At 40.3% G+C, this 12,037-nt stretch overlaps 2 protein-coding genes across 6 annotated transcripts in view; one reads left to right on the top strand and one right to left on the bottom strand.

Annotated features, from left to right (window-relative positions):
* The window catches only part of LOC144517825 (endophilin-B2-like), a 38,419-nt gene extending 36,894 nt beyond the window's left edge, over positions 1-1,525 (bottom strand). The window contains exons 1-2 of the mRNA XM_078250000.1: positions 1,251-1,525; positions 458-599 (exon numbers count right to left, since the gene is read on the bottom strand). Coding sequence (XP_078106126.1) covers positions 458-599; positions 1,251-1,313 — 205 coding nt within the window. The 5' untranslated portion in view covers positions 1,314-1,525. The remainder of the gene's footprint in view (positions 1-457; positions 600-1,250) is intronic.
* Positions 1,526-2,478: 953 nt separating this feature from the next.
* Positions 2,479-11,204, top strand: dph7 (diphthamide biosynthesis 7). Of its 5 annotated transcripts, none has more exons than XM_078249993.1 (10): positions 2,479-2,587; positions 2,912-3,049; positions 4,223-4,356; positions 4,923-5,010; positions 7,239-7,333; positions 7,688-7,845; positions 8,700-8,772; positions 9,088-9,153; positions 9,516-9,688; positions 10,252-11,204. In XM_078249993.1, exons 2-10 carry the CDS (start codon positions 2,918-2,920, stop codon positions 10,665-10,667), a joined length of 1,335 nt encoding a protein of 444 aa, XP_078106119.1. In that variant the 5' UTR covers positions 2,479-2,587; positions 2,912-2,917; the 3' UTR covers positions 10,668-11,204. The 5 variants fall into 5 exon arrangements, with proteins under 5 accessions (XP_078106119.1, XP_078106122.1, XP_078106120.1 ...); XM_078249996.1 differs by having other exon boundaries at positions 2,481-2,675; XM_078249994.1 differs by having other exon boundaries at positions 2,481-2,679.
* Positions 11,205-12,037: the final 833 nt, after the last annotated feature.

Here is a 12,037-nt window from a genome sequence, read left to right as displayed (position 1 = left end):
ACAGGGCACCTTTTAAACTCTGCTGTCGGGGATATGTTTGCAACAGAAAGTTTACTTCACAACTTCTCAAATGTAATGAAGGTGAGGCCTTTTCTCTTCTATACCTGTCCTGCAGACATAAAGGGGGCTTTTCATAGCTTTTACAGCACCTCAGTGCATTGTATTTATACTCAATGCTAGTTTTCTACAAGATGAACTGTGCTCGCTAGACATGTGGGATGTAATGACTTATCTGCCCTCAGGCAGGTATGGCAACAATGAAGTTGAACAACATGGCAAATATCTGATAAGGTATCTCTTTTTAAAAAGAATAAAAAGATAACCTAGGCTAAGAGTACATTATAAATGAGCTAACCTTTCCCTTATGTTGCTTTCATTATTCTGCTTGAAGATAATATGTACTCTCTAGAATGTGTGTCCCACCTCTAATGATAGGATTGCTATATTGATGGCATACTTGGGTTGGGCTGCAGCAGGACCTCAGTCTGTCTATATATTTTCTCAGTCCAGTGTTTGGTGCAGTCTGCACGGCTCATCAGGTTCTCGAAGTGAGCGTCCAACTCAGTCTTCTCGGCCTGGCCCAACTTCTCCTCTGTGAACTAAGGGGGGCGCGCGCGCGCGCGCACACACACACACACACACACACACACACACACACACACAAACAAACAAACTACTGAGACACAACTCTTCTCTTCCTAGTTTTAATCAATTATGAAAAGCTAGGGCATCAACCATAGACTTTATATGATGACGTCATGGCATTGCTTACTTCACAGTCTTTTTTTTGTCCTCTCTCCCCATCACCTAACTTGTCCAGATTAATATAAGTTAACGTTATACATCGGTTACAATTTCCTACGCTTGTTTTAACTGACTGAGTCCATGGTTAATTACACTGGCGACTGGTTCGCTAGCTTGGCCTAAAATATCGTTTCATTACCAAGATAGCCTTATCAAGATGGCTAACAACACTGCCATTAGCATTTGGACAGCGCTTGTTTAATTACTACGTACGTCTTAACTATTGACACGACGTACCTGTTAACTGAATATGTAGTAATTGTATCTGCTTCCTATGCTAAACTCATGCGTCACGTTAGCTTGGCAAGGCACTACTCTACTTTACACACCTATGAATTACTACAAGTCACTGTAACGGTAGTCAGTAACGTCAGTACAGCTGGCTGTCAAAATGGAAGGAATTCATTTTCAGCCGAACAACAGTAGTTTGCAGAAGATTTCATTACCTGGACAGCTCGCGTGAAAAACACTCCTGCATCGCTCGCAAATTTCTTCACGTTGAAATCCATTATTGTGTCTGTTCCTGCTAGCTTGTGGTGTTACACTTGAAGCTAGGATGAGCAGACTACTCGACACCAGCGGCTGGATGTTATGGCACAGCCGCACAGGGCAACAGTCACGTGACCACCACGAAGGCCTCTTTACGTCAAACGTATCAATCTGCCAAAAATATTTAAAAGCAAACATTCGGACTAACTTTAACAGGTGGTTTCTATGACATCGCAACATTGATAACAGCAGTGACTTAGGCAAGCTAGGGCAACAGTTGCTTTGAGACAATGTGTGGGCGCGTCTGTCTTTGAAAATATCTTATGAACCGTTCATCCAATCTACTTTGTACTTAGAGCATTTGGAGCAGTTTGGACAGCATTGGATATTGATATAAAAAACTGTGAATAAAACAAAACGGCCGAGCAATAAAGATTGAGAAAGAAAATGTCAAAAGCAACCTGCAGCACCAGCACGCAGCAGGCTGTTGGCACATTGCTGCTTCCAACATTACATGATTGCTGGATATACCAAGCAAACTTTTCTTCACTTTCCCTGGGAGTACAAAACCATAAAATATACACACATTTGAACACAAACATGAACACACAAGGGTTTAATTAGTTTTAAAAAAATGTAGGGATTTTCTTACAGTGCAATATTTCCATTTTTTTTTTAATTATATATTTTTTATATATTTTATTTTAAGTCAATCAGTGTTAAGACAGACATAATAAAACATCATAACGTTCGGTGAATACCTTCAAAATAAAACTAGCCAAAATAATATATAATAATATAATAATAATTATTATTTTTTTCTATCTATATAACCATATCTACCATATAGACATGGTTATATAGATAGAAAAAAAGAATTATTCTGGTTATAGGTATCATAACTCATTTTTGTGCTAACTAAAGTACTTCCTGTATCCACACTTTCACTACAACACGAACCCCTGCATCATGAAATGCAATCCATTACAATGGCACTGCAGTAAATCAAACTACTTTTGTCGACCCTCGTTTATTTTGGCTAGTTTTATTTTATTTATTTTAACAATTTAACAACAAGATCAACTCGTCAGTTTACAGAGAACCATTTTGAGTTTACATGATACAAGTCCATGTAAATTGACGATTTGATCTTGTTGTTTTGCAGCGCTTCCTAAACGCACCCTTAACGCCAAGCGATGACGTAAAGACGTATTGAGTCGTTCAGTCGTGGCTGGCTCACGTGTGACTTTGTTGTTAATGTTTTGTTTCTCTGGATATTCAGTATTAAACTAATGTAAGCTCAACTTTGGACATTTAATTCACCCGTTGAATATCTGCTCACTATCTGAAGTGTCTAACTGTTTGCGCTGCGTGAGACTGCAGTGAGTAAGTTATAACCATAGGGTATAACGTTAGCTGCTAGCTAACTGCCAAACAGATTATTTAGCTCAGATAGCCTACTGGAAGTTAGCTAGATAGTATTTCTTAAGGTTGCGTACTAGTAACTTGTTAGACTTATCTGAGTTTACTTTTGATTTTACAGCCGAGACGTAACGGAATCTAAGTCTGCTTTTTAGTTATAGCACTGGCACAGTAACCCTAACGTTATGCAAAGCAGGTGGTCATGGCTTGGAAGTCGAGGACCCGTAATCTACAGGTGTTTGACACGGAGCTGAGTGCTGACACGGTGGAGTGGTGTCCTGTTTCATCGAACCACGATGTCCTGGCCTGCGGGACGTATCAGCTGCATAAAGGGGTGAGGTTACACACGAACAGTCCTAGCTGTACCCCGGTACATCCTATTACCTGTTGTATGGACAGAACCTCGTACTAAGTGACACTTCCTGACCTGTTTTCATCTGTAGTTGATTCAGCATTAGTGTCAGGTGTTTCCTATCTGTATTTACACGGTATGACAACATCAAACCTTTTTTAGTCGTCACTGTCCTCAGGAACACTGCTTTCCCAGTGCAGTGCCATTGCTTCTCCTCTTTTAGACCACATGAGATTAATCAAACTAGAACTAACGTTACGTGGGTTAAGTGCTTGCTCTCATCGTGACAAGGATGAGGATATGATTCACGATATTGGATAATATTTTTTGTATCATTTTCTTTGAAAAATATTACAATTTAGTCCGTATGATGGGACGTCTCCGTAGCACCACAATACCTAATTCGGAATGGTTTGCCACATATTTTGACTTTAACACGTATTGCGGCCCCCAGCGATTTGGATATTGCACTAGTCCATATTGCGATTTCGATAAAATTGCGAATAATTGTGCAGCCCTAGCCCTGAGATCTCCAGGTGCACTTGGTTTGTGAAAGTTTGATAGTCAGTTTGTAAGTTGTAATGCACCATTTAAGCACAATGTCAACTTAGGACCTTATCCTAAGGCCCTGTGTCTAAATCTAGACCTGGGTCCCCATAGCAGGGCAAAAATGAGTTGGGGTTGGAAGCATAACCCTCTTCTGGCTGTACATTTAAAATAGTTGGTACACATTAATTGAGATTGACATAAAAAAACATTATTGAAAACTACAACTAATGAAAGTATATGGATCATCACTATTACTCCATACCTTATTCTATACATAGCCCAGTTATACTCATCACACAGGATTCAATTGTTGTACAGTAAACACACTCAAATACAGAAGGTCAACACTTCATACCTCATACTCATTGTTTCATTTCGATTCATGTGTGCTGGTAACGGTGCTAACCAAATGAATTAATTACATTTAATCTATTGGACATACTTTGCCAAGCCTTCCTTCTAACGTCATAATGATTATTATATGATTAATTGTGCTGCCGGAGGTCTTTGTGACTTAATTTAATGTAGCAGTAACGTTTACATACTCGTGCTCCTGTTGGTATCTGACCAATGACTCATGATGTCCTTTTCATTTTCTTCCTGTAGGCAGAGGAAGAGGATGCCACCCCAAGGCGGACTGGTCGCTTGTACCTTTTTGAATTTCGGCGAGAGGGATCTATGATCCCTCCTCTCACTGAGCTACAGCGCATGGACACCGCGGCCATTTTAGATTTGAAATGGTAAGAAATCAGGTTTGACAACTTATTGATGTCATAAGCTGTGTTTTGAAACCGTTCCCTCATTCACTCACTCACTATTCCCTATATAGTGTTTATTCAATAGTGAACTATATCGGGAATGACCAAACCAGATTTCGGACACATCGTAACATTCCCTGAAAACAAATCGTTGCGTGACCTGCGTCAGTAGATGAGCACTCAGGAGGAGAGTAACATGCTGTATGTATGTTGCATGTTAGATTACCACTGTTTAGAAACCAAAGCCCGCTCCATTTTTCCTTTTCAGTTTTCGCGGGTGCTTCTGCTTCTTCTTCTCTTCCGGGAAAACACGACCACGTTGCATTGTGGTATACAGGAGGAAAATGTAGGGTATATCGTGTGTACGCTCAAATTAGCTTTGCATTGTGGGTATTTTATAGCGGACTATACAGTGAATGAAATTAACTGCGGAGAATTCGAACACCACTACAAAATGGCGAACACACTACATAGTGCACTATTTCCGTGTTAGGGAACGGTTTCAAACCCAGCTTTTGGCTCTTGTTGATTCCTTTGCGTGTTCTCAGGTGCCATGTGCCGGTGTCAGGGAGGGCAGTGTTGGGAATGGCAGCTGCCTCCGGAGAGCTGCAGCTGTACACGCTGTCAGACAGTCAGGTGAGAAAAGTGGCATCAGAAGAATCCCAACCAGTGACATCTAATATTTATAGGCATATAGCTGATGTTTGTGAACAGAATCCTTTTCTACCACAATAATAAGTCATGTAATCAGAGAACATCATTCTAACCAAACTCGGGTATGGGGGCACTTGGGGGCACCCCCCTGGCTCTGACATCTCTCCATCCATACATAAGGCATACATACATAATATTTTTCTATTTGGGCATGTGTGTGAATATACTGTATATAACAGTTAAAAAATCTAATTTCTCCTTGCGGGATTAATTATTATTATTATTATTATTATTATTATTATTATTATATGGCTTACCCCCATTTTCCACTGGGCGCGTCTGTGCTGTGTTCCGGCTGCATTCCCGTTTTGTTCTGTCCTCCGCCACGCACCATACATTGCTGCCCGACTTGCAGATTATATTGTCTCTACAAGAACTTTACAGCAATAATCCCGTGTTTATTAAGATAGTATCTACCTTCCACTCCAAGCTCTCCTGTAATTAAACTTCATGCCTTCTCTTTTCTGCCGTTGCCTTATAAAAGGGATCTGTGATGTTTGTTATGTTTTTCCACCTCCAAGATGAATCTCTCGTTGTCCGTGGTGTTGTAGAGGAGACATAAACGATATTGGGGGGGGTGGTGTCTTTTGTTAAATTGACCGGATGCTCTCTCTGTTTCCCTTCCTACCCGGCAGTCTGAACGCCCCGTGGCTCGCGTGAAAATAGACCTGCCACGTATCTTTAGCGGAGCGGAGAGCCGCTCCACGCACACTTCAGGGACGCGCCGCAGCCCGGCTGGTGAAATATCAAGCATTGACTTGAATGGCCCCTATTGCTCGCGGGGCCCGCGGCGCCTCCGGAACGCAGACGTGCCTGGGGGAAAACAGGGGTTAATGTGGCATTGTCTGTGAGCAAAGAACGCATACAGTGTACAACATATGAATGCTTGAGTTTGTATACCAAATAGCACTGTAACTTCAACACCAAAAATAGACAGTAAGGGGCACCGTGAAACGTTTCTGTGCTGCATAGAAGTTCATGTATTTGCCAGATTTATCAGAAAATCACAATGTACCACATGTGGTTCTGTGGTTAAGCAAGGCCCTGATGAACGGTTAGATTATAAAGCAGAGTTTGCTCCATTAGGCCAACCTGTTGGCACTCTCGAGTGCCCTCGTATCTTATTAAAACTGACCATACACACAGTGGTGGCCAAGAAAGCAGGAAGACTTTACAATAGATGCACAATATAATTACGGTCTAATACAACAGACCTGCAATAATAATACAATAATAAACACAACCTTTGTTATGCTGTTGTCGTTGAGTATGTGGTTTGTGCTGGTCTGCATGGTGTTATGAAGACTGAGGAGTTTGTTTTGGAGTGACAAACGCCTTAAAACATACTAATGTCCTATACAACACTTGACACAGTGTCGACAACATCTAAACATTATAGTCTTGCACAGCTTTTGTACTAAGTTACTGTACCTTCCATGTTATGTTACCACACATAGCCTGTTGAGAGAGGACAGTAAATGTGTGCAAGCTAAAATGAACCAAGACACATTGTTCAGTAGGCCACAGAAAGGTTTGCTACTGATGTAAAATGATGTTTGGACGGGACGAGTGTGTTCATTCTGCTCTGCCTGTTATAATGTATTATAATTAGGGCTGGGACGGTATGCTTTCTTCCTGATTAGATTCTTTACCGATAACATGGGTGCAGATGTGATTTGAATTGTGATTGTTATTTACTGCGATTCTGTCTTTGACTTTGATTCTGTAAAGAACATAACATTTTCGGCATTTTCTGCCGTCGCTCTGTTTTGCTGGAAACGGATATGATGTAGTCGCCGTCAACGATACTGTCTAAACAATATATATATATATATATATATATATAAAAAATATAAAATATATATATATATATATATATATATATATATATATATATATATATATATATAATCTATATATATATATATATATATATATATATATATATATATAATCATTGGTAAAAAAAAAAAAAAATCATGATTCTAGGGAAAAGAATCAATTCCAAAATCGTCAACAAAACAAATCCCGATACATCCGATTTTTTATTTTTTTTTTCCCCCCCCAGCCCTATATTATAATACTATTATAAGGTCTGACACCAGTTGTTGATGTGGTAGTCTGCGCTAATGAATGTGTGTATCCAGTAGGAAGGCGGCTGTAGTCTGCACTCGCTGTGCAGTTTGGAGGTGGGAGCAGAGCGGCTGGCTCTGTCGTTAGACTGGTCCACGGGGAGAATGGACAGGTAACACACTCAGCATGGACCAGAGCCTGAGCACCTGGGCCATACAACAGTTCATCTCAATTTTGTACGAAAACCACTGTCCAGTGTTGCCAGATTAGACAGTTTCTGTCTTATATGGCTACTTTTTTTTTGTTTTGGGAAGTGATAATTTGCAGTTTTCAGTTTGTTACTTCTAAGGAACTTTATTTCTTCTCCAATTACTATGAAGTCATAGCTCTGACTCCATATGAATGTTACATCATCAGTAACATTATGTCTATACACACACACACACACACACACACACACACACACACACACACACACACGGCTCCTTTTATGACAGTTGAGTGGGTCCCCTGTTTGTTTCTGCAGCAGTGATGTGCGGGTGGTGTGCAGTGACTCTGCAGGCTGCGTCAGTGTGCTGTCCCTGGCTGAAGGCGCTCTCACAGCTCTGTCACAGTGGAAAGCCCATGACTTTGAGGCCTGGATCTCAGCCTTCTCCTACTGGGACACACAGCTGGTTTACTCTGGTAACACTCCCTTACTGTAAAACATTATTGACTTGTAATAATCATGAAAAAAATGTTTCATTAATAAAAACAAACATAAAACAGCTGCATCCCTTACACTAAGGCAGAGGGAATAACAATAGGAATCAGACTAATTCACACATATTTTACCCCTTAAATAAACACCGGCTGCACCTGTCAGCCATTCAATACAATTTCATAATGAGACAGCTGTGGACAACACAGAACGGACATTACAATAAGAGGAATACAAAACAATAAAAAATAAATGAATATAAATTATATATAAACATGCCTTAATAGTACCAGTTACCAAATCTACCAATCTATTATAGCAGGTGCTATAATAGATACCAACATCCATATTTAAGAGTTACTAAAATCTGATAACAATACATCAGCTGATATTCATGTTTTTACATAAACGCAGACCATGCACAAAGATGACATTTATTTTTATTTTTAAATTATGACCAAGAGATGTACTAAGCAGAACACTTTGCAGTTGAGAAATAGCTTGACAGTGCTCTCTGGAAAACAACCTATGCAACAGCAACATTGTTCCTAAAAGTCACAAATATATCTTTGGCATTTGATGTCTTGTTACTTAACGGTCGACATACACTGTAGAATGATGCAGATATATCTGCAACAAGGTAAAATTGTATGCTGGATAGCTCCTTTTACAGTGTTATATATTGAAGTATATGTTTTATATTAATAAATTATTCTTATTAATGCATTAATGTGTAATCAGCATTTAGGTGGATAAGAGGGAGCTCATTGTTACTGCTATATGTCTTTTCTGCATTTACACCTTTTCCTCTCTGTGTGTGTTTGTCGTTCCTCCTCAGGTGGGGATGATTGCAAACTTAAAGGCTGGGATCTCAGGGTCGGCCCCTCCTGCCCCACTTTCACCAGTAAAAGGTGAGTACTGATGTTAGCATCAACTAGGGCTGGGCAGTATATCGATATCATATCGACATCGTGATATAATGAGACGAGATATCATCTTTGCATCAATTTTGGATATCGTAATATGTCAATGACCTGAATGTGACTAATGACCCTCAGGTGACACAACCAACCAGATCATACCTATCTGGAACTCCCCATTAGTCAGTGAATATCGTAATATCTGATTTTCTCCGTATAGCCCTGCCAGGGCAACAACAACATTAATTTGGTTTGTCCGTTTAGGAATTTACATATTTGTACAATGTCTGTTCTGTTCTCTTGAAGGCACTCGATGGGTGTGTGCAGTATTCACAGCAACCCACATCGGGAACACATCCTGGCTACAGGCAGGTAAATATCCCAGTGAACTCTCTATGGTAACTTGGCATTGTGTGAGAATTGCCTTTTGTATGTTTACAGGGTAAACTCTTTTGGATTGTACCACAGACATGAAACAGATTTTATTCTACAGCTATGGCAGTAGAAGTACAAGTTTAGTGTTACTTGAAAACCCAGAATTTAGGGCCCAGTTGATGTTGTGGTAAAGGTCTTAAATTTCATTTATAATGGTCTTAAAAAGTCTTAAATTTGACTTGATGAAACCTGCAGAAACTCTTGTTTTATACCACTGCTTCCTCTGTTTTTGGTCTTCTTGTCCTAAACTTTCAGCTGAGTGTCTGTAAGTCTTGTGTTTTGGGCTTCTCTTTCTGCAGCTACGATGAGCAGGTTTTGCTGTGGGATGGCAGGAACATGCGGCAGCCTCTCAGTGAGAGTCCCGTGGGCGGTGGCGTGTGGAGGCTGAAGTGGCACCCGACTCACCAGCACCTGCTGCTGGCAGCCAGCATGCACAATGACTTCCACATCCTTCACTGCCAGCAGGCCCTGGGTGAGTAGGAAGGAGAGATGGCCAAGGAAACATTTGCTATGGATTGTTACTATGAACTTTGTTTTTTTTTCTTCTTCTTTGTTTTATGGTTGGTTAGTCGTTCATTTAGTTACCCTAGCTACCAAGCATTAGCTTTCAGATTCATTAAGTTAATCAATAGGAAAATAATGGCAACTATTTTGATAAGCGTTAAAAAATGTCAGTGATTTTTCAAGCAAAAATGCCAAACGTTCTCTGGTTTCAGCTTCTCAAATGTGATAATTAGCTTGTTTTTGATGGATGATTTTGAGGAGGCATTGTATGCCTGTATTATATGCCAATATTAGAGAGATGACAGAACTATGACTATCATTTAGTGATTAGTGATTATCATTGCCTTGGCACTTAGGAGTTTTTTACATCTTCATTACAGAATAAATTTAAATATAATAAACTTGTGGGAACTGTTATTCAACCTAAGATATTTTATACAAAGTTGTGTGAATGAAATGGATCCCGTTAGGACCAGGACACCTCAAGAGTGAGCAACTTCTGTTTCTGTTTCAAACCCTTAATGTTTCCAGAGGGCAGTGGAGGAGCGTGTCCGGTCGTAGCCTCCTATATCCTCCACAACTCCCTGGCGTACGGAGCCGACTGGTCTCGGCTGTCCCTGCAGGAGCCCGTTCCTTGCTCCCCTGTTGCTGCAGAACCAAAGGAAAGCCTCGCAGAGAGTGGAGGACACCTGAGAATTCAGTATGAATCTCCCACTGCCAGCTTTGACACTTCCCTAGAAGATGATGCAGGACGATACATCCCAGAGGGCATTGCAGCGCCCTCTATCAGTGGGGATAGAGGTCCAGGCCCTGCCCTCAACTCGAACGAGGACGCTTCTTCACTGTCCTGTCTGCTGGCAAGCTGCTCATTCTACGACCATATGCTCCATGTGTGGCGCTGGGACTGGACTCCAGATGAGGTGCAACAGGAACCAGAGCAATGTTGACCAGGCTGAGCACCGGCTGCATTGACACTATAGAAATATCTTCTGTCAAATTATACCATGCACCCAAGTAAAGCAGAATGTACAGTCCAGCTATAACACTGGCATTATGTTATTCTAATCACTGTCTTCACTATGCAGTCCCCACACTTTGGAATAACTTATCACAGAATATGCAATTAGGAAAATGGTATATTTTCATAATGACACAGATTTTTATACACTTGTATTTAAACTGAAATTGCTTATAATCCTTTTAATGTACATCATGTAGCAGCAAGATCAAAACAACCATTCACCCACATACCTTTCCTTTATTATAGCTTTTTTAAGCACTTTGTGATCGTGTTGAAGAAAATTGCTCACAAAAACACCATGCTTAAAGAATAGCAACAATTGTATTACTGTAGGTACCCATGCAGTATGTGTGAATGTATCTGATCACTTACTCTAAGGGAAATTCTCTTCATTTGCCCCCCTCAGCCTTCTAAGGACATTGTGCTCCTGGATTCAGTTAAGCATAAAGGACATTTTGGCAGGGTTGATGCTTGATGACTTGTGATTTTAGCCCAGATTAGCTGGTTGAAGGCAGGTATTAAATGTCCCATGATATGGTGCTCTTTGGATGCTTTTATATAGACCTTAGTGGTCCCCTAATACTGTATCTGAAGTCTCTTTTATATAGGCCTTAGTGGTCCCCTAATACTGTATCTGAAGTCTCTTTATATAGACCTTAGAGGTCTCCTAATACTGTATCTGAAGTCTCTTTTATATAGACCTTAGAGGTCTCCTAATACTGTATCTGAAGTCTCTTTTATATAGACCTTAGTGGTCCCCTAATACTGTATCTGAAGTCTCTTTTATATAGACCTTAGAGGTCTCCCTAATACTGTATCTGAAGTCTCTTTTATATAGGCCTTAGTGGTCCCCTAATACTGTATCTGAAGTCTCTTTATATAGGCCTCAGTGGTCCCCTAATACTGTATCTGAAGTCTCTTTTATATAGGCCTTAGTGGTCCCCTAATACTGTATCTGAAGTCTCTTTTATATAGACCTTAGTGGTCCCCTAATACTGTATCTGAAGTCTCTTTTATACAGGCCTTAGTGGTCCCCTAATACTGTATCTGAAGTCTCTTTCCTGAAATTCAGCCTTGGTGCAGAATTACAGCCACTAGAGCCAGTCCCACAATGAACTGAACCCCAAGAATCTGGGGTGGTGATCTTTACCATATTTTTGGAAACTTTACCACAATAGTATATTCATTACACATTCTGACCAATAAAGTTCAATTGACCAGTTCTAGGTTAACTGTGCATATCTTAACTTAGACACGGAGAGAACATTTTTTTGAATGCAAGGGGTTCTGAGCAAA

This window comes from Sander vitreus, chromosome 5 (genome assembly GCF_031162955.1).
Source record: "Sander vitreus isolate 19-12246 chromosome 5, sanVit1, whole genome shotgun sequence".
Taxonomy (NCBI): domain Eukaryota; kingdom Metazoa; phylum Chordata; class Actinopteri; order Perciformes; family Percidae; genus Sander; species Sander vitreus.
Note: the sequence above shows the minus strand (reverse complement) of the source record. Positions and strands in the feature narration are given on the sequence as shown.

Excerpts from the sequence above, each read along its gene's own strand:
- dph7 (XM_078249993.1), top strand. The coding sequence starts at position 2,918 with ATGGCTTGGAAGTCGAGGACCCGTAATCTACAGGTGTTTGACACGGAG. Across the intron at positions 9,154-9,515 it reads CACATCCTGGCTACAGGCAG|CTACGATGAGCAGGTTTTGC; the intron begins GTAAATATCCCA and ends CTCTTTCTGCAG. Across the intron at positions 9,689-10,251 it reads TCACTGCCAGCAGGCCCTGG|AGGGCAGTGGAGGAGCGTGT; the intron begins GTGAGTAGGAAG and ends TAATGTTTCCAG.